Below are 21,627 nucleotides of genomic sequence, written 5' to 3' on the forward strand. Positions count from 1 at the left end.
GAGGAAGCTGGCTTTTCTTCCTCAGGAAACTTGCAGAGGAAACAAAGGGAATTAGAAAGCTCATTTTGCAACAGAGACTGGACTGGATCTTTTCTGTTCCAGAAGTATAGAACTAGCCTGGACTGGTGCTGTGGTAGGAGAGGGGTTCGGTTTTGGTCGGTCCGGAGGGGATGGACACCTTTCTGACCTCATTTGGACTGATGCTCGTGTGTGTCCAATGCTCAGCTCAGAGACTCTCTCCAACCGGGAAGAATATCTGTCTCAGTATCAGGTACTGGCCCAGAATTCAGTTATGCTGAAGTATCTTTGTCTCAGATGTCTCTCCTAAAATTAATGTGTCACTTTTCTACATATAGGCCAGTAATAATAGAGAAGATGAAAGTGAATCGCGTTGACAGGACAGTTTTATAGATTAAAAGTGAAATGTTTGATCAAATTAAAAATCATAGATATTGGGACATTTTTAGATCATTTTGAGAGACTACTGAAATCTCTTCTGAAACTCTATAGTATTTTTGTCTGGAGAAAAATCTGAGACATCTTCAATTTCTTTCAATTTAATCTCAAACTAGAGAAACCGTGGAGATCCTAATATTTGTGATTTATAAGAGGTTTCTTATGTTATGAAACCTATTTTTCTTTTTCTTTCTATCCTACTTATAAACTTTTTTCCCCATTTATTAGGACAGTAGATTCAATACATTGAAGCATATATAATGTCTGCTATATTTTCTAAACAGGGATTCTTCTCCCACATGTTGTTCTGGATGGGGCCAAAATGGTGATGAATGCACTGTCCGTGAGTACTGATACCATCTGTAGATGTATACTTTAATACAAAATGTATTACATTGTTGTTTTATTGATGACACACACCAGGCCCGTTTCCTGTGGGCCTGTAGATGTCAGCAGTTTTGTGAAGTCTCTCGTATTGCGTAAGCTAGGTTACGCTATGGGAAACCCCCTTTTCTCGAGAATACTGAAGCAAAACTTTAAAAAGCAGTGTAGCTGCACAGCAGACACAGACAAGCGCAAGCGCGTCATTGGCTGTACGGCAACTGCTCGAACCTATGGCTAGGCAGCTCAGACGCTCGAACCAATCAGGGCATTTCGCGCCCTGACACAGACCGCCAAAATGGGCATGGTCCGTGTCTATAAAAGGACTAGGTCATTCGGGGCGAGGAACAGCCATTCAGCCCTGGCCAGCCACTCATATACCGCCGCTGGTCAAGCTGCCTCAGTGCTCCACACCACGGCTGTCCTCCAGGTATTCCAGGCCAAACTTCTCCGTTCAATGGATGAGTCTGGCCCTGATCCAGAGGCTTTCAGGGATCTACCCAGCGTCACCGACCTGGCACTCCGAGCCACCAAGTCAACAGCCCAAGCGATCGGCCGTAACATGGCGAGTTTGACGGTACTCGAGCGCCACTTGTGGCTGAACCTGACCGACATGAAAGAGGCGGACAAGGCAGCATTCTTGGACTCCCCTATCTCCACCTCTGGTCTGTTTGGCCCGGCTGTTAAAGGGTTTGCAGAGCGCTACACAGAAGCTCAGAAGGCGTCTCAAACAATGCGCCACTTCCTTCCGAAGCGCTCCAGCTCTGCCACGAGCCACCACAAGAAGGCGCCGCCTCCTCGTCGGATAAAGCCACCGCCGCCAGTCTCACAGCCTCGACCAGTGGCTGAAGTCCGTCACCGCTCTCGCTCAGCAAAGAGCCGGCAGTTCCCTGAGAGACGTGGTCCCCGACCCCAAATTGTGTTGGATCCCGAGCCTCGCAAGCCTTCCTAACCAGAGGAAGAAAGAGACAGAGCTTAAGTCCTTCCGAGGCCGGACCAAGCTCCAAAAGTTTTCTCAAACATTTCCCAGTTCCCTCTTCTCATGGCTGAGCGTACTGCGCAGGCTCTAACTGAGTTTGACGACGTAGATGTGACGTGAGCAATTCTGACAGTTGTAAATCTTCCAGTAGCTGTGCCAAGACAAATCTGAATCACCTAATTCCTCAAAAATGTTGTTGAAATATTTTGTCCTGTTGCTTTTATGGACTCTCTATCTATGGGCTTCTACCTTGACTTCATGCCCCCATGTCCCCCCGATAGCTTCATAGACAGTAAAAGATTGCCTGCGAGCTTCTCCTCCTGTCTATGCAGTAATTTCTCTACTATGCGACAGATAGTCGCGTGGTTTTGACGCAATCGTTAGCCTGTTTTACAAAAATGGCTTCTACGGGGCCATAATGTAAGATACAAATTAATGGAGACTTTTATACATTGTCATGTTTCTTTAGAAATAAATAATGGACAAATTAAGTCTTTGGACGCCTCAGATCTAAAGTTATTCACTGTCAAAGTGACGCCAAAATGAATGGGAGTCAATGGAATGCTAACAGCTGGTGATGGTCTCTACAATGGTGGCCCCCTGGAGGCTTCAGTTTCCGGCTGATGGGTTAGATCCTTGATCCTAGACCTCAGACACCTGAACAAAGCGCCCGTTCAGGATGCTGAAAACCAAACAAATACTCACGCATATCCGCCCCGGAGATTGTTTTTTCTCAGTGGATCTAATGGATGCGTACTTTCACATCCAGATCTTGCCCCAACACAGGCCATTCCTGAGATTCGCCTTCGAAGGGCAGGCTTACCAGTACACATTAGTGTCGTTCGGCCTATCTTTAGCACCCTGTACATTTACGTAGTGTTTGGATGCGGCACTTACCCCTCTGAGACAGCGGGAAGTGCGAGTGTTAAATTACCTCGACGATTGGCTAATCATAGATCAGTCGGAAGCGCAGTTAATAATGCACAGATCCTGGCTCCTCAGCCAAGAATGCCTGGGTCTCAGGATCAACACTTCCAAAAGCATACTGTTTCCTAGCCAATTTTTTTTTTTTCTGGGCGTAATGTTAGACTCTATACAAATGAGAGCGCGCCTCTCAGCAGAGCGCGCGCTCGTCATTCAACGCCTAGCGGCATCTTTCAGAGCGGGAGCCTGCGCACCCCTCAAAAGATTTCAGAGGATGTTGGGTCTTATGGCTGCATCATCATCGGTACTCCAGCTAGGAGTGCTAAACATGCGTCCCCTTCAACGCTGTACCAACGTGTACCAGCTCACGACTGGCGATCTGGCCAACTACGAATCAGAGCGACCCACGGCTGCATCAAAGCCCTGGCTTCCTGGAAGGTGACAGACTGGTATCAGTTTGGCGTGAGTTTGGGTGTGATTTCAAGGAGAAAGGGGATTTCGACAGACGCCTCCAATTTAGGCTGGGGAGCCCTGTACGAGGGCAGGCCCGCCTCTGGTCTTTGGTCAAACCCAGAGAGGTGCCTGCATATAAACTGTCTAGAGTTGAAAGCAGTCGCACTATCCCTGAGTGCTTTTCTCCCATATTTGAAGAACCACCATGTCCTGGTTCGAACGGACAACATGGCAGTGGTGTCCTACATAAATCGCCAGGGTGGACTCAAGTCGAACAACCTACATATCATGGCCAAGAGCATCGTTATATGGGCATAGCACAACCTGCGCTCCCTGAGGGCGGCGCACGTGCCAGGTTTTCTGAACCAGGGTGCGGATATGTTATCCAGAGACAATGTTCCCCCAGGGAAATGGTCTCTTCACCCACAGACAGTGCGATTGATATGGAGCATCTTTGGCGTGGCAGAGGTCGACCTCTTCGCCTCAGAAGGCAATACTCACTGTCAGACATTTTTTTCAAAGAGCAGGGATGCGCTGGCCCACGACTGGCCCAGCCGCCCGCTGTATGCTTTTCCCCCGGTCACGATGCTGCCACAGGTCATCGAACGGATCAGGAAGGACAGGTGCGCATTGCTGCTGATAGCCTCCATCTGGAAGACCCAGCTATGGTTCTCAGAGTTGACACAAATGACGGAAACAGCCCCATGGCCGATACCGTTGAGGAGAGACATCCTCTCGCAGGCAAACGGGTTGATTTGGCATCCCTGTCCCGATTTGTGGGCCCTTCATGTATGGCCCCTCAATGGGTATCCGGGTGTGGAGTTATGAAAACCAATACTGAAGCAAGAGCACCTTCGACAAGGCGCCTCTATGCTCAAAAATGGGTGGTATTTTCGGAGTAAGTGATTTGCAAGCGCTGTCAGTGAACGCTTCCTGCCTTGAGTTTGGCCCAAATGACTCCAGAGTCATCCTTAAACCAAGATATGGTTATGTTCCAAAAGTGCTCTCGACTCCGTTCAGAGCACAGGTTATTTCGCTGGTTGCTCTTTTCTCGCCAGATGACGAAGGAGACGCGAATTTACTCTGCCCTGTCAGGGCTCTCAGAATTTATATGGAGCGTTCTGCCCCGTTCAGACCGTCAGGACAGCTCTTTGTCTGCTTTGGCGGCCGCACTAAGGGGCTTGCCGTTTCAAAGCAGAGATTATCGCGCTGGTTAGTGGACGCTATTACGCTGGCTTATGAGTCTTTGTTGCCTTCATTGCGCCTTGGGCATCAGAGCTCCTTCCACAAGAAGTATGGCCTCGTCTTGGGCTTGGTCGAGTGGAATACCTATTCAAGATATCTGTGCGGCGGCCGGCTGGGCCTCGCCATCCACATTTATAACATTTTATAATCTAGAAGTGCCAGCTTTGCAAGTGGTTCTTTCAGTGTAAATGTAAACACATTTCCCCAGCCATAAGGCTCGACATATGTCTGGTTGGCCATTGAACTAAAGTTCTTATATGCGCATTCCCTATATGAAGCTCGTCTTTGACCAGCTTATATTAGACTCATATATTCACTCTGTTAAGTCTCAGGCAGTTCCCACGGGCTATAGTAGGGCGAAGTTAGCACGCAAAGCGTTTTGAATGGGGTTCCCATAGTGTAAGCTAGCTTACGCAATACGAGAGACCTCTCGAAAGGGAACTACTTTGGTTACTAACGTAACCTCAGTCCTGAGAGGAGGGAACAAAGTATTGCGTAACCCGCCGGGCCGCCGTGCTACTGTGTTCGGGTATCGCTTCAGTTCATTAAACCTGGGCTCCCTAGGCGAGACCTGGTCCTTTTATAGACACGGACCACGCCCATTTTTGCGGACTCTGACGTGTCAGGGCGCGAAAAGCCCTGATTGTTTCGAGCGTCTGAGCTGCCTCCCCATCGGTTTGAGCAGTTGCCACAGCACAGCCAATGACCGCGCTCGCGCTTGTCTGTGTCTGCTGTGCAGCTACACTGCGTTCAAAGATATACACTAGATGTCGCCTTGGCTACGGCAGTTCATTGGAACGAATGCGTCAATAGAGCCACCATCATGGAACAGGGCCCTCATGGAACAGGCGTCCCAACAGGACGCCCTCCTCTTTAATGCATCAGCGTCAATGTAGGAAAAGGTCTAACGGAAATAAAATCACCATAAATCGTCATCGATGCGATTTTCAAGTTGTTTTGGTTAGTTCCAACGGTCAGACATGTATTTATCATTGAGTCCAGAGAAATTTAAACAAATTTACAAAATTTCTCATTCTTGTGAAATGTAATCCCTTGCTGTCTGTTTTTTAGATTTACGCAGCACAAAAGTCCGGCATCATCCATAAATCCAGCGTTACCTAGCTACTTCCTATGACAAGACCCCTGTTCCAAGATGGTGGCGGTTTTGACGCATGCCCCAAGGCGACATTTAGTGTATATTTAAATGCACTGCGTTTTAAAGTTTTGCTTCAGTATTCTCGAGAAAAGGGGTTTTCCCATAGCGTAAGCTTATGCAATACTTCGTTCCCTCCTCTCAGGGAACTGAAGTTACGTTACTTAACAAAAGTAGTTACTTGTCTGTAAAGTCTCCCTTTTGTGTTTTCTCAGCCCTCTGTGAGGGCGAAAGAGCCTGTCTGCAGGACGAAGTGTGTGTTTACCCTGGATTTTGTCGATGTAAACCTGGATTTTACGGGTATCAGTGCAAAACCCGTGAGTAATATCATCACCTTGGTTTCTGTTTTCAAGGCTACCTTTGTACAGCTCTGTCCTTTAGGTTAGAGATTTGAAAAACGAGGAAGAATGCCTGAGTGTGGCCTAATACAAGTGTGATTCTGCTTTGTATCAAAAACTAGCCTGTTTAATATTGAGTTACCTACATTTTTAGACACAATATTGCCAGTTACTTTGTTATTCCTCCGTCAACTAAAATATTTCCATAGAAGAATCAACCTGTTTCCAAACAGTAACGTTATGGGAGAAACGAAGCTTTTTGAAACTCTGAATCAATTGCTTCGCAAAATGATTCACTGTTTATAGAGGCACGCGAAATAAACATAATTTTTTGTACACCACACCACTGAAATCGGTTGATAAATGTAAACGTTATTTTTGTTTTTAAGCAGAAAACAACAGCTCACCCGTTAACTTGCATTTGTTTACAGCGCAGTCTTGCCCTCAGCAATTGAGAGTGAGGAGTTGTCGTCATTGTACAGAGCCCCTCCCCTCTCCGCCATGTTGGCAGGATTACCGCGGCAAAACAATGAAAACATGATTGTTTACGTGTGTTGTTAACTCGGTAGTAGAGGAGATTCTCGCAATTCCGCACTGTTTTACCATGCCTGGACGTCACTGCTGCGTTAAAAACTGCTCCAGTACCTCACACGATACATACGGAAAACATAGGAACAATGGAATACAGTTTTTTAGGTTACCGAAATGGACACAGCATCAGGGAAAGCAAGTCTCTGACCTGACGAGACGCTGGATTGCTTGGTTGGCTGATGCCTTTGATAAGATTGTCTGCTGTGCCTTAACGAACATGTGCAAAAGTGTTGTTTGAGTGCCTTGTTCATTACTTTTTTATTTCTTTGAAATAAATGCTTGAAACAACTTGATATGGCTTAACAATATTTATTGAGAACTGAATATATATTTTTTGGACAACATAAGTAATAATAATAATAGGCCTACTGTTATTAGTGTAAAAGAACAAATATCTTGATGCTACTTCTCCAAATACCGCTGTTTTGCGCTTGGTGTGAGCTTGTTCCTGTAAGGTCCCTTTTCTTTCGCCATATCTTTTTGCATTGCTTTACTTTCTTCCTTTTTTCCCCTCATATTCGTAGATCCGTCTCTGTCCCGCCAAAATAATAAATGCGCGAAAATTAAAGAGCTCTGGAATGTTTAGTAGCGCCTCTGTGAAGTTCTGAAGGCGTTGCCCCTGGCAACCGATAGCATCTCCTACCATCATGGCCGACAGGCTCAGACCCCGCCCAAATCGGCACGTGACTCCTCACTCTCAATATGGCGGACTCGTTGAAGTATCGCAGCAGCGTATATGTCTAGGGTCGGCACCTAAAACTGTAAATGCAACGAAAACTTATCATAAACATATATGGCACTTAAAAACCAATTAATATTTTGTTTTAATTAAAAGTGTAATATATTAAACGAATCTGCATGATGTATAAATTAAATACCATTAAATATAAAGTTTCTGTAAATTTTTTATTATTTTACAACCTATGTGATTTCTTGTCTTATTAGACAGGACTGTTGGTTAACAAAAATTTAAATATTCATAAATGTTTCAAAGCTTCATAAATCAGTGCACACACAGTAGCTACTGGCATTCCTGAATTAATCACTGTTTAAGATGAATCTGTTGAATTAATGATTCAGTGACGTTTGTTTGTTTGCCACCTACTGGTGTAATTATGTAACTGATGAATTCAAATTCAGGGACAGCAACTAACTGGACCTAAAAAGGATCTCAGACAAAACAAAACTGAATAAATAATTAATATATACTTTTAATAATATTCATATTATTTTCTATTGTTTTCATTGTTGTGCGATTCTAAATATTGTACTGACCTGAATTCTTATTTCTCCGCAGGATGTCCTAGTGAATTTTGGGGGGCGGATTGTCGTGAGCTTTGCCCCTGTCACCCTCATGGGCTCTGTGACCCAGTTACGGGTGAGTGCTCGTGCCTGTCTAACCGCTGGGGCAACCTGTGCGAAAACAGCTGCAAATGTGCACGTCATGGGAAATGTGACCCTGTCTACGGCAACTGCACCTGTGAGGAGGGCTGGTGGACGTCCACTTGCTCCAAAGCCTGTCAGTGCCACCCCGCTACATCCACCTGTGACCAAGCCACAGGCCGCTGCTTGTGTAATGAGGGCTACTGGGGCCAAAAGTGCAGCCTGCGATGCAACTGCTTTGTGTCTCCCTGCCAGCAGCGCACAGGGGCCTGTCAGTGCATTCGTGGCTGGTGGGGTCCGTCCTGTGACCGCCGTTGTAATTGTAATCTCACCAATTCCGACTGTGACTTGAAAACTGGCACCTGTTTGTGCTACCCGGGGTACAAAGGCTCTGTCTGTAATGAGCCTTGTCAGAGTGGAAAGTACGGCAGAGGCTGTAAGGAGAGGTGAGTGAAAAGGCCAGATTAAAAAGATAACATGAATTTTTGAAAAATACATTTTTGGTTTATCCATGATTTCTGTGTCCTCCTATCTGCGTGTGTGAGTGTAGCTGTGGACACTGTGAAGGAGGCAGGTCTTGCTCTAAAAAGGACGGCCTGTGTGATGCCTGTGCACCAGGGTGGAATGGCACTCGCTGTGACCAGAGCTGTCCTAGAGGTTATTATGGCCATCGCTGCCAAGACATTTGTCCGCATTGCAGAAATATGGACCCATGTGACCCGGAAACTGGAGAATGCTTACACTGTGATACTGGGTGGACTGGACCAAGGTACAGATCTGTTGGGATTCAGCTCTGAAAAGAACATCCTATTGTCTTCTTTACTGTGGCAAACTACAGTGGCCTAAAAAGGACAGTTAAAATGTATGCACTTAATCACATTAGATGATAAACCTTGTCGCAGAAATATCTAGTTTGTTAATGAATCTCTAGATGTCCTGGCTGAAAGGTCCTTACGTGACTAGTGTAGTCTGATTCACAAACGACCCTGAGTTAGTTATTTTTAGTGAATCAGAAACATCACACAGTGTGGCCAGTGTAGTTTGATTCACGAACATATGACTCTCATGAGCTGTTTCTTTAAAGTGAATCAACAATATACAGCACAACCAGTGTCCTATACACAAATAAACGACTCTTAATGAGCCAGTCGATTAAATAGTTCACATAGAAGAGGTATAGGTTGTAATAAGTCAGAAACACTGCAGGGCATAATTTACAGCAATAGATTTCTTTCCTATGCAAGCAAACTTGATGTAACAGAATGTACCTAAATTAATATGTATTTTATCAAATGAAAATGGAATTAAACTGAATTGACAAATCTGACGATACCTAATTTAAAGGTGCAGTGTGTGTTTTAGCGGCATCTAGTGGTGAGGTTACAAATTGCAACTAACAAAAGTTATGGTGGGCGACAGGAAAATATGTCATCGTCTGAGACAGCAGAGAGTGGCCAGTACAGCAATGAGGTTTCTTTACAAGGATAAATTAAGAAATTATGTTGACTTAATTATTCAGTAAAACTATTTTATTGCGAATATTATTGTTACTTGTTCGTCATTGTGTCAGTGATACAATGATGAACAGTGTTCATCATTGTGTCAGTTTATTCGCTGAACTAAGCTTGCTTCCGTGCACGAAGAGCAACATAGTAACGAAACGCATTTGTCCGTTTAGGGCTACTGTAGAAACATGACGACACAATATGTAGACCTCCATAAAGGGGGTGCCTGCGGTTATGGAGATATAAATGTCTCATTCTAAGGTAACAAAAACATAACGGTTCATTATGCAAGGCCTGACACCATTGAAAACAGTTATGGATCTTATATTGCATTTCTGTCAATAGATCCTCAGAAATATTACACATTGCACCTTTAAAGCCTAACAAGCATTATTATCTACAGCAATGAAATTCATTTTAAGTGTGGCTTAAATGTCCAAACACTTTTTTGGGCCACTTTACACATTGTATTTTTTTCTTGTGTGCATCTAGCTATCTAGATTTTGACACAGGGTGGTTTTTATATCATTTAGTTTACTTTATTTTGGGATTCTCCCTCTCTGCAGATGTGACAAACCCTGCACAGATGGTACTTACGGAGATGGCTGCCGCTTCCTGTGTAAAACCTGCTATCATGGCCAATGTGACCATGTGACAGGAAGTTGCATTTGTCTTCCTGGTTTCCAGGGTGAGAGGTGAGGGTACAGTGGTATTTATAGGTTGTTTTTAACTTGGTATAAGATTCAAATGAGTGTCTCTCACCGTTCAATCTCTGTAGCTGTAACAGTTCATGTCCTCTTAACCTGTATGGCGTCAACTGCTCCTCCACATGTGACTGTGGGAATCATGCCTGCCATCCAGCCACAGGGGCTTGTCCAAACAGTATGTACAGACACTACAGTTTTCACAGCTGGTATCCACATCCCCCTTATCCATTTTGTGTGTGTGTGTTTGTCTGCCAGGTAGCAGAGCAGGTCTCATAGCAGGGCTTTTGATTCCTCTGTGCATTTTAATACTCGCCTTGTTGTTCTGCTGCTGCTGTTGCGGCAGGCCAGTCGAAGGAAAGGAAGGGTATGAATTTGTTATCTGGCAGCTGATATAATACAAAAAATGTCCTTTAATTTTGTAAACAGTAAGAAAATCTTCTGCTTAATCTGTCCTTCAGTGTGGCGGTTGGGGATGGGAGCCCTACAGTCCGCATGAAGCACCACGTTTACACTGTGTTGGCCAACATGGGTTCAGCCATGCCGTGCATTACCCTTTGGTCATCTGGTTTACCCAGGGTTACAGGTAATGCATCTATTTTCATTTGCAGCTGTCACTGAGAAACATATGCAAGTGAGATTGTGATTTGGTGAACGTAAGTGGATTTTTTAATGTTCTCCGCTGTGTCTTCAGTCTCTCATCATGATCCCGAGCTCACATTTAACCACAGCTTCATTGAGCAGCCATCATCCGGCTGGGTGACTGATTCATTTGAAACTGATGATGAAGGAGAGGCCATTTACTGTGAACCGCCCAGGGAAGGTAAAAGTTATATTTCTAGTCTCAATGTCCTTTTTATTCAGTAATTATGCCAGCAGCTTTGGGTTTTGCCTTGGCTGTTCTTTTTTTAGTTGTTATTGTGAGCTCCCATTAGACAATCCCTAAATGAGATAATAAATAAATAAATCATATTGAATAATATTTGATATGTTATAATATTTTGTTGTTATATTAAATTTAAAAAGTTCATTGTAAATAAATACTATTTGATAAATAGTAAAGGAACACTTAAATCTATGCAATGTAACTTAATGTGAATATATACACATATGCATGTGTATATGTATACACCATTCATACATAATTTTTTACGACTGCTTTTATTTATTCAAATTTATAGAAAAAACAGTAATATTGTGGAACATTATTACATTTTTTAAATAATGTTTTCCTATTTTATTGTTTTAAAATGTAATTTATCCCTGGGATGCAAAGCTGAATTTTCAGCATCATAATTCCAGTCTTCAGGGTCACATGATCCTTCAGAAATCATTATAATATGAAGATTTCGTGCTAAAGAAACATTTCTTATTATTATCAATGTTATGCCGCTTAACTTGTTTGTGTTATGTTAATGTTAACATTTATTTGAAACAGAAATATTTTGTAACATTATAAATGTTTTTACAGTCACTTTTTATCAATTAAATGTATCCTTGCTGAATAAAAGTACTTATTTCTTCTTTTTAAAATAACTCTTACATACCCCAAATTCATAGATCATTTTAGAATTCGCACCAATTTTCATTTATTCCACCTCTGACTGTTCACACTAAAGCCACATTGCAAAAAAAGTCATATTTAGTATAATATTTGTTATTCACTGTCGAAAATCAGATCTGTGTCACTAGCTATGTTTCCATCCTCCTATTTTTAAGCGCATTTTATTTGTGATTTTTAGTTCTCTGTTTGATTTTGTTCTCTTCAACTCATTGGATGGAAACGCTGCTTTATGAGCAAATGTTTTAATGCGAAAATCCAATTTAGCGTAAAGTTAAATTTCCAACTTTGGATGGAACCACAGCTATTGTGAGGGAAGAAAGTCAGATTTGCGCGATATTCAACTGCAATGCAAAAATGTGTAAGAGCAACTTCCAAGCGATATACTGATACATGTTTACACACTCTCTCACAGATGTTGTTACAGTGGCCGGTGGAGAGCTTCAGGAGCTGAACTCCAAGTGTAACTTCTTCCCTGACCCATCAACATTCAGCAGCGAGGACATGTCACAAGATTTTGGTATCCCTCGTACATCCAGCATTGCCAAATCCAAACGCCCTTCAGTATCTTTCGCAGAGGGCACAAAGTTCACCTCTAAAGAGCGCCGTAGCTCGACCCAAGATCTGCCAGGAACTACTCGGAAACCCAAAGCCTGGGGTGTGCTGATGATCTCTGCCCTGCAAGGAGGACAGGGAAACCATAGTGAGATAGAAACTGAAAAAGAAGAAAAAAACAACGAGGAGAACATCTCCTCTGAGGAGCAAGAAGCTGCCTCTGAAACATTACAATCTGACTCGGTAAGATATAGTTCTGGCCCGCTCAGGACTCACCTCACTGTGCCCGGTGGGAGACGACGCACACTTTCCAATACCAGGAAGAACACCCAGCCATCTGATGGCAGCCAGGATGCAGATTCAGAGAGGTTAACAACTGTTTATGTGACTGTAGGTAAGACCCAAAAGATGGCTAAGCAAGAGCCGCCTTCGGAAGGGGCCGTTCAGGCAATGCTGCGTAGACTAGGCAGCCTCCAGAGACAAAAAGAGGAGGCTGCCCAGCCCAAAGGCAGGGGGCAGGCGATTGCCAAGCCCCCGCGGAAGAAACTTGGAGCACGGGCCAGTCCGTGGGAGCAAACTTCTGGGTCCGGCCAATCAGAGGTGGTCATGAGGAAACCTAGTCGCAGAAAACACAGCTCCCTCAGCTCTCCCTGCACAGTAGGGGCAACAGACTTTCCTCAGGAGAACAGTACCCCCAAGAGGCCCTTGTCCTCTATTTTAAAAAGTGTCCCAGAGAGCGAAACCCTCCATTGTTTAAAGGTGGAGCAAGACACTGAAGTAGATTGTGAGACAGACGCTCTGACAGAGCATGCTTATGAGACTGTGGCTCCATCTGATGGTGTCTCCACCTCTTCAGAGATTATTATTAATGAAACCGTTATGGACCAAGCAGAAAATGAGCCAAGTTATGAGAATGTTTATGTAAAGTATTCATAATATTCTTGAATCGTAATGTTATTGATTTAAAGGGCAATATTTCCATTTTAAGTTGTACTGTATATAAGTTTTACATAAACTGCATAAACATATCTACATCGAACATTTTGTTTGTTGATATATTTTCATTAGAATTTCCATTAAATTACCATAATAATTATAAAAAAAAACATAAAAATGTTTTATCAGTAACTGTTTACACACACTGACATTCAAATGCTTGAGGTCAAGGTTTTTTATTTTTAAGAAATAATACTTTTATTCAGAAAGGATGCAATAATTTGATCTGAAGACTTTGACTTTTGACAGTAAAGACTTTTACATTGTTACAAATATTCAATTTTACTACTTCAAAAACATAAACAAAAAATCGTACAGACCCCAAACATTTGAACTGTAGTGTAAATCGGTCCTGAGCCAAAATATGAACCCTGCAGCAATTATGCATGAAATAATTTGCATAACAGTATAGAAAAAAATATTATTGGCTTGCGTCTTGGTTCTCAAAGAGCATTTTATCTTAGGCCCGTGTAAGTGTGTATTTGCACATCTTGGTTTTTGGCATCTCTTTCTCTATCGAGATACATAAAGGTTAGTCTTTACATGCATCGCTACAGCACAGTTGTTCTTGGCAGCATGACACTGATTACTTGTAAGATGTGTTTTAGATATGTAGACATGTAGATACATTCAATTGCTTGATATTGGCAGTACTCAGTCTTTGGATAGAGCAAGAAACCGCAATAAACTGATGAAATGTGCCAAAACACTTTTTGGACATTTGAATGATATTGGTAGTTGGCAGCAAAAATGACAAGAAACACCCTTTTACTGTGCTGGAGAGTGCTCTTTCTAAAGAGATTTCTGTTCATATTTTTTTTTCGAGAGGACTTTCAAAGGCACAACCTAATAAGCTGATGTATACATTACATAGAAATAATAACAATATGTTTTAGATCAAAAAACATTGTTTATTGAAGGATTGCACAACTGATCCTCACTAAAAGTTTTTGTGAAGCTCATGGCAACTTCAGCCTTTTGTAAGCATCAGTAAATTCCTCTCATGCAATTGCTTTTATTCTCATTAAATTCATATATCTGTTTGTTTTAAATGCTCTCTTTTAGACAGCTTAATCACCACAACAATCAGGAATATTTATGAATGATGTCGTTCCATTTGTGTAGAAATCTGTGGAGAGATTCTATAAGGCCTTAATTATCAGCCTTATTTTTGACCTTACAAATGCAGCTTATTTTTGTATGCCTGTATGATAAATACTATTAAATGGCAGCTGTTTACAGTTGGACTCATCTCTTTTCTGCTCCTGGCGTGTCTTTGCAGCCAAGCCAGTATTTTCCAATAGGTCTTGGATATGGAGGGTTTGCATGGTCAACCCGCTTCGTTTGGAGATTCACTCTGTAGTACATATCTGTGAAGAAATTGTTTTACATATTTAAATAATATAATATAAATATACTGCAGGCTAATATAATACTATAATTTCAATTTCAGTACCTTCTTTGAAGAAGTAAACACTCTGTAAGGGCTGACGCCTGTTTAGCATGTCATGGACAATGTCTTCCGAAGGTTTGTACCTGTAGTCAGAATCGTAGTCATTTTGTCTATGATAATAGTCTCTGCGTCTGTCCTGATCTTGCCACCTGTCCCGCCCAAACCTCTGAGCATACTCATGTCCAATGCTGATGCCCCTCTCAGCCATAGTCTCCCAGTATGGTGACCTATTCTGCCTGCGCCTGGAGCCCCACTGCTGACCCCACTGCTGCCCATACTGTTGGCCCCACTGCTGGTCCCAATCCTGCCGATTTCTGTCCTGACGCCTTCTGTTGGGCCATCTCGGAGTGACGTAGAGTCTGCCGGCTAGCACAGCATCCACAGGTGATTTGATCCCAATCCAGTCTTTGTTGATGAAGTGATGGCCACCGTGATGACTTTGGGCTGGGAAAAAAAGCAATTAAAAGTTGTGTTATGAAAGCTTTCCCAGATGCATAAAATTGATAGCTTACCCTAAACAAGTATTACCTCCACCAAAGAGCTGGTTGAAGTGCTCCACCCATCGGTCGTAGTAAATATCAGTGTATCTACTGAAGAGTGCTGAGGGAGATCTCAATGACATCTGAATGCACTCCTTATGGGATGGCTGGTGCTTGAACTCATACTGGTAATACTGGTCTCCTAGAAAGAAGAAACATGTACTTTGTTTAGTAAAGATTAATGAATATGAAAGTAAATTCAATGTTATATATATATATATATATATATATATATATATATATATATATATATATATATATGTATATATGTATATATTAAAGTTAGGTCTGACCTTTAAAAAAATAAACTTTCTCTTTGCCATGATGGTTGTGAGCAGGAATGGCAAAGGCAGCATCAAGATGGTCTGGTATCTTCTCAAATCCCACAGATATGTCCCGTGGGAAGTCTTCATCTAGCACTCCATCATCAAACCTCCAGTATTTATTACCCTGGGAATATCATAATAAAATATTTTCTTTTTCAATCACGCATTAAACAGATTAAATAACTTTGATTAAACAAAATTGAATTGTGACTATTTAGGCTACTTTATTGTAAATAACACAAATAAACTTTTCACCCTGCATACACTAAATAATTTGAGGTCATTCATACTTTGAAAATGTATGTCTTTCCTTGGCAGTTTATGCGAGTGAAGGCAGCATCTATCGGACCTTTTATTCCCCAGATGTCTTCAATGAGCTTTGGGTACCCCGGTAATACTGATTTCTCATCAAGCTCAAAAAAATATTCTCCTGGTGACAAACATATCACATTTTTAAATAAAACAAGTGTGTAAAAGAGAATAAATAAATATAAGAACAACAAATATTGAAGGTATAATTTCAGAACTACTGCAGAACTTTTTGTTTTATTATCTTACTATCTTTTTAAACTTTTGTCTTTTATTTTCCTTTTACCTACTTACCCATTTTTTATTAATTTATATATATCTTAAAAAAATCTACCTGTAGTAAATATAATTGTATGTACATTTTTATATTGCTGTTGCCACGGTAGGTGGGTGTTGTGGCACACGACCAAGGAGTAATGAACAGAAAGAGTCTTTAATAAATCCAACAGGGAATAAACAAACACAAACACGTAAAACTACAACGATACCGGACAATGAAACAGGAAACTGAAGCCTTAAATACACAGAGGACTTTTGGCTAAAACAGAACAGGTATGGAGCTACCGGTAATTAATAACCAAGGAAACTAACTAGGAACTCAGGCAGGTAAAACAGGAACGGAACAGAAAAACCAAAACTGACTACTGACAACTGTAAAAAATGTAAAGTCATTTTGTATACTGTTTACATTTTTGTTCTTTGCTGTGAGGCACTTACCTCTGAATGCATATATAGAGCCGTTTTTGAGCTGCAGGAAGGAGTCAAAGGGTCTGCCGCTGCAGACCTCGGCGTCAGGGTCTTTGGCTTTTGTTGGTGTGGGATCAGCAGTTGAGGTTGTTCGTGCAGTTCTTGTTGGGGTCTTGATGGTGGAGCGTAATAGAGGGTAATGTGTAGTTGGAGTGGCAGCAGTGGAAATCACTGGTGTTGGGTCATCATTTAACGTCGAATCCAAGACTTGATATGTTGAGGTTAATAGGCTGAATATATCAGCAAAGGTTGCTGGAGAAGGGGTCAAAATTCTTTGCTGTGATCTGGATCTGATTGGTACCTCGGTGCTGTTTGTCTCCTCATAATCATCCTCAGGGTAAGTAGGAAAGGTGTCTCCACGGGCTGCAACAAGAATAGTTTCTCATGCATCTGTTGTGATCATTGCATTTCACCTGTTTATGAAATGGTTTATGAAACCACACTGGTAAACTTACTCCTAATACGACATAAGGACTCATAGTCTGTGCAACAACTCTTGTAGTATGTGCACACAGAGTCACACTGGCAGTTCTTGGTGGCGTCAAACCCATTTTCACAGCGCTGAATACACGACTCTGACAGGAAGAAGAGCACATTTCCAATGTAACAGACATATATATCAAATCGTTATACAAAGTAAGTGTTCTCACCTTGCTCAGCCGCATATGTAAAGAAAAGCAGTCCTAGTAGCAAAAAAAGCCTCATCCTGGTGTCTAGTGAATGTGACTGAAGAACTGAGATCACCAGGACCAAAGAGAAATCAGTGGATCAATAAATTCAAAGGTCACTCACCCTCTTTTGTTTGCTTATTTTTTGCAATATGTTTTCATCTTTGTTCAAATGTAATCATTAAAACCAGACAGGGATTGTTTTGCTTTCTAATAATAATAACAAAGACAAAGCTGTTTTATGAGGACTACTTTATGTAACATTTCTTTAACTTGAATAATATTAACATTAATAAATTCGGTCAAAGTAAATGATTTTGGATGTTTTTGTGGATTATACTAGTTTGAGTGATCCATTTAAAGGTATAACAAAACAGATAATGCTTGTTTACAACTTTCAAAATGTAAGATATAGTCTGTTTAATAGAGTCCACCATGACATACTTTACTAGACTAATGTGGGAATGCACTACTTGGGACAAATAACCCTGTTGACTTCTGTGTAAAGTGAATGATTAATAGGTCCATTGGACGCAGGTTACCATTCAGTAACCACCTTGGACAACTGCTTACAAACAATATAATTTCATTTTCTATTATGTTTTTATGTGGTTGCTAATGTGTTCTGGGTGTTTACGCGTGTTGCTGTGCATTTTCAAAGGTGTTTTGTGTGGTTTCTGATGTGTTCCGCCTGTGTTTACCATGTTACTTACTATGCGGTTGATGGGGTGTTATGAGGTTGATACACACCCCCCCGCCCTCCCTCCACTTTTGGTAGGTTTGGTGCATTATCGTCTTTCTCCAGCAGGTGGAGCCAAGCATTGCACTGAACAAAACATGCTACAGGAAATCTAACCACACCCTAACTCTACCCACAACTCTATCCCTCCACCCCATCAGACGTCCAGAGAGGAGGAGCTAGACATCATTTGACTCTGCAGTGACAGTGAGCACCACTCTGATGCCGAGGTTGATTCTCCACATCACTGGGCGGGTCTATAAACGGACGCTGAGGATGCTTGAGCATCAATTATCAACAATATTGACTTCATTCAAAATATGACAGCGTCATATTGATATTTTACAAGTATCGCTTTAGTTGGCTTTCACTGTAGGCTATACGCTAATCTCTCCGAATGTGGCAAAAGGACAGTGGAAATATATTCGTCTTTGTCTGACAAGATCTGATCGATTGCCAACGTAGCCTACATCAACAAACCGGCTAATTTTGTCTAATTTTTCATCAAAGATCAAGTCATTCTTACAGCTTCATCTTGGCATTTGGTGGTTTTTAAAAAAGCTTGATGGGCCTTTTCTAACGGTGGATTCGTAAAGGGTAACCTATCTTAAAGGCTTTGTAACGTCTCTGACGTCATTTGCGTTTATTATTTTTTCCTGACATAATCAGGATTCAGTCGTTTGGTGCAAACAGTCTCTGTTATTGGATTAATCTGTTTCGCATTAAACGATTTGATAACGTAGCCTAATGAGTTAAACGCGACGTGACTATTTCTTTTTTACAGCTGAAAGACAAAGAAACATCAGAACTGTTGTAACAAGAGATAAATACCTGGTATCCTACATGTTTTTGTCCCTCGCCGTTTATATCAGCAAGATTTGCCGTTTTTTCTCCATGTTTAGCTCCGACAGACTCACGGTTCCTGGATATGTCAGTAGTCGGCTACACAACCGGAGGACGTGCTCCGACCCCAGGGCTGTGTCTCCGGGGATCAGCACCGACGTCCAGGTCGTTTTGGAAGTCTCTCTTCCTGCGTTGCGCTCCGCAGTCAAAACGCTGAAGTCTTCCAAAGATACAGGAGATATGGAAGAGACTCGCCGAGCCATTGCTGAGACTTTCCAACTGGTTGAGGAGGCCTGGGTCCTGCCCACAGTGGGTCGACAGGTAGCAGAGGAGATCTGCAACAGGATCCGGCTTGATGGGGGTCTGGAGCTGCTCTTGCAGCTGTTGCAGACCCCTGCTGTAGAAATCACATATGAGTCTGCCAAGCTGCTCGAGCAGATATTGGTCTCAGAAAACAGGTAAGGAACATAAAGTATGTTGTTTAAATGGGCCCTGAAAAGTATGAAGTTGAACGTCAAGTTACAGTTAAATATTCTGAATGTCATTGAACCCAGCTAACATTTTTTTGTTCCCCGAACGTTCTTTTTAAAGGTGCTCAAAGCGATGTCAGGCGTTTTTTAGGACACATTTTTTTTGTCACATACAACAAACATCTCCTCACTATCCGCTAGCTGCCTGTCCCCTGAACACACTGTAAAAAAACACGGTCTCTGCAGACACCCCAGGCTCCACAAACGGCAACAAAAACAAACTGGGCTTACCCGAACCACGAAACATAACAAACTGTTCCAGCCAATAACCGATAAGAAGGGTTTGGGGGGTTAGTGCGCGGATGAGGAGGAGGGAGGGTCTAGGTCTAGCCTTCGTTTTGTTTGACAATAGGCCTACTTTAAACGTCAACAAGAAGTGATGTCACCCGACATCGCTTAGAGCACCTTTAAAGGGTCATGAAACCCCCCTCTTTCAGCTCAAGTCAAGCTCACAATCTTTTTGAAAAATGCAACTTTAGTACTGCATTACTCGCAAGACGTAACTTGCATTGGTCATCGACAAGGCCAAAGTCCACTATTCTCCAGTTCTCGAAGCTCTCTCGGTTAAATGTTTGCGGCACACGTATTAGAAGTGTCCATGGTTGATGGCCAACCAACCGCCCGGAGCCAGAGTCTAGCCCTGGCAGCATCGCAGGGAAATATATTCAACCCACTTTGACTTTTGCACCACGAAAATTTTGCGTCCCATGATTGTCTGCCTCCTTTACTACGCGATATCACAGTTCGACATGTCTGTGGAAAGATCCACGTGGTGTCATGAATATAAGAGACAGTGCCTCATTAATATTTATGAGACCGATGAGTCATCAACGCACTACACTGTGCTCTGTCACGTCACAGCCTGCGATGAAGATTTTAAACCCGGAAGACGAAAATAGCGGGGAAAAACTAAAATTTTACCATTTTCACCCTACTGTTAAAACTAACAGATGCTAACATTTCATGACCCTTTAAGGTTTGTTTTTGGTTAGCCAGGAAAGTTTTCTTAGAAATAGAACGTAGTTAAAGAACTTTATTATAACGCTACTTTGGCCCTGTCCCAAATGGCGCACTTCATGTGGACTTGGTCCTATAAATTTTTCTTGAACTCATTTACATTTTAATTTTGTTTTTAAAATTGAGCATTATGTATTATTATGTACAACTGTATTGATCATTTACATAACCATGACATCTATTCTAATGCCCAGGTGGCATATTCAATAGGACTGTAAAAGCAGGCTGTGTAGTTCACATGGACATAAGATTTGGGCAAATAAAATAAATCCTGTTCTCGATGCTAAAGACTGTAATTTTTTTAAAGATATTTGTGATATTTTTCTAATAAAGGGACTGATGAGATGACCTTTAAGTTCATTCAGCTTCGACGTCTGAGCTGAGACCTTCTTCCTGTTTCCGGCGTGACGATCGAGTGTGTCCCAAAAATACCTCTCAATGAGCCCTCGCGGACTCGCGCTAATGGCCCTATAGGTCTGCACTACATGACGTCACCGAAGTGTGGACTCTGAGGAAGTCCACAAGTCCGGAGTGTGCCATTTGGGACAGGGCCTTTACCGTTCCCCTTACGTTATTTTTAAATTAGATTAAATTTGTCTATTAATATGTAAGATTCAACGTTATTGGCTATTAAACGGGGTAGGCTAGGCTACCAGATTTTAAATTTCTTCAGCAACAAATAACTTTAACACAATATGGTCTTTAAAATATGAAATAGGCTATATATTTACAGACATTACAAAAAATAATAAACAATCATTCGGCAAGGTTATCAGGCTACATTTATTTCTTACCACAGTTTAGCGGGAAATGCTTTTGGTCTGTAGATTAAACAAAAACTTCTCGATTAGCATCAGGTTCTTTTCAATAAGTGTGTCAAATCATATTTACTAATTATAGGTAATGATTCACTCACTGCAGAGTCAAATGACGGCCAGCTCCTCCTCTCTGGAGCTCCAATGGGGTGGGATTAGTCCAGCTCCTCCTCTCTGGAGCTCAAAGGGGGTGGAGGGATAGAGTTTTGGGTAGTAGGTAGTGTGTTGTTGGATATTCTAGCTCCACCCGTTATGCCAAATTACATTCGCACCTCCTCGCTGGAGCTCTAGCGAGGAGCAGCTACACGTAAGCTCCACCCATTTGCTCTGCAGTGAGCAGCTGCACTGAAGACAGGAGAAAGCTTGTGATGGAGAGACATAGCCTACATAAATGGCAAAAGCTTAAATCGTGTAAGC

At 42.1% G+C, this 21,627-nt stretch overlaps 3 protein-coding genes across 4 annotated transcripts in view; 2 read left to right on the forward strand and 1 right to left on the reverse strand.

The window, feature by feature from the left end:
- Positions 1-14,465, forward strand: scarf1 (scavenger receptor class F, member 1). Its single transcript, XM_077208246.1, has 11 exons — positions 1-271; positions 741-799; positions 5,807-5,908; positions 7,818-8,349; positions 8,454-8,672; positions 9,975-10,103; positions 10,187-10,290; positions 10,371-10,479; positions 10,574-10,698; positions 10,807-10,935; positions 12,089-14,465. Exons 1-11 carry the CDS (start codon positions 171-173, stop codon positions 13,162-13,164), a joined length of 2,685 nt encoding a protein of 894 aa, XP_077064361.1. The 5' UTR covers positions 1-170; the 3' UTR covers positions 13,165-14,465.
- On the reverse strand, positions 14,115-18,950 carry vtna (vitronectin a). Of its 2 annotated transcripts, none has more exons than XM_077208250.1 (9): positions 18,837-18,950; positions 17,249-17,332; positions 17,054-17,173; positions 16,569-16,961; positions 15,833-15,972; positions 15,510-15,666; positions 15,206-15,358; positions 14,681-15,121; positions 14,115-14,594 (listed from the first exon to the last, which is right to left on the reverse strand). In XM_077208250.1, exons 2-9 carry the CDS (start codon positions 17,301-17,303, stop codon positions 14,473-14,475), a joined length of 1,581 nt encoding a protein of 526 aa, XP_077064365.1. In that variant the 5' UTR covers positions 17,304-17,332; positions 18,837-18,950; the 3' UTR covers positions 14,115-14,472. The 2 variants fall into 2 exon arrangements, with proteins under 2 accessions (XP_077064365.1, XP_077064364.1); XM_077208249.1 differs by lacking the exon at positions 18,837-18,950 and adding an exon at positions 17,980-18,070.
- Positions 18,190-21,627, forward strand: part of sarm1 (sterile alpha and TIR motif containing 1) — a 9,888-nt gene continuing 6,450 nt past the window's right edge. The window contains exon 1 of the mRNA XM_077208247.1: positions 18,190-19,306. Within this exon, the coding sequence (XP_077064362.1) occupies positions 18,849-19,306 (458 nt within the window). The 5' untranslated portion in view covers positions 18,190-18,848. The remainder of the gene's footprint in view (positions 19,307-21,627) is intronic.

The sequence above is a fragment of the Siphateles boraxobius genome, unplaced genomic scaffold (assembly GCF_051911475.1).
Source record: "Siphateles boraxobius isolate OS27281-9 unplaced genomic scaffold, OSU_SipBor_1 6, whole genome shotgun sequence".
Taxonomy (NCBI): domain Eukaryota; kingdom Metazoa; phylum Chordata; class Actinopteri; order Cypriniformes; family Leuciscidae; genus Siphateles; species Siphateles boraxobius.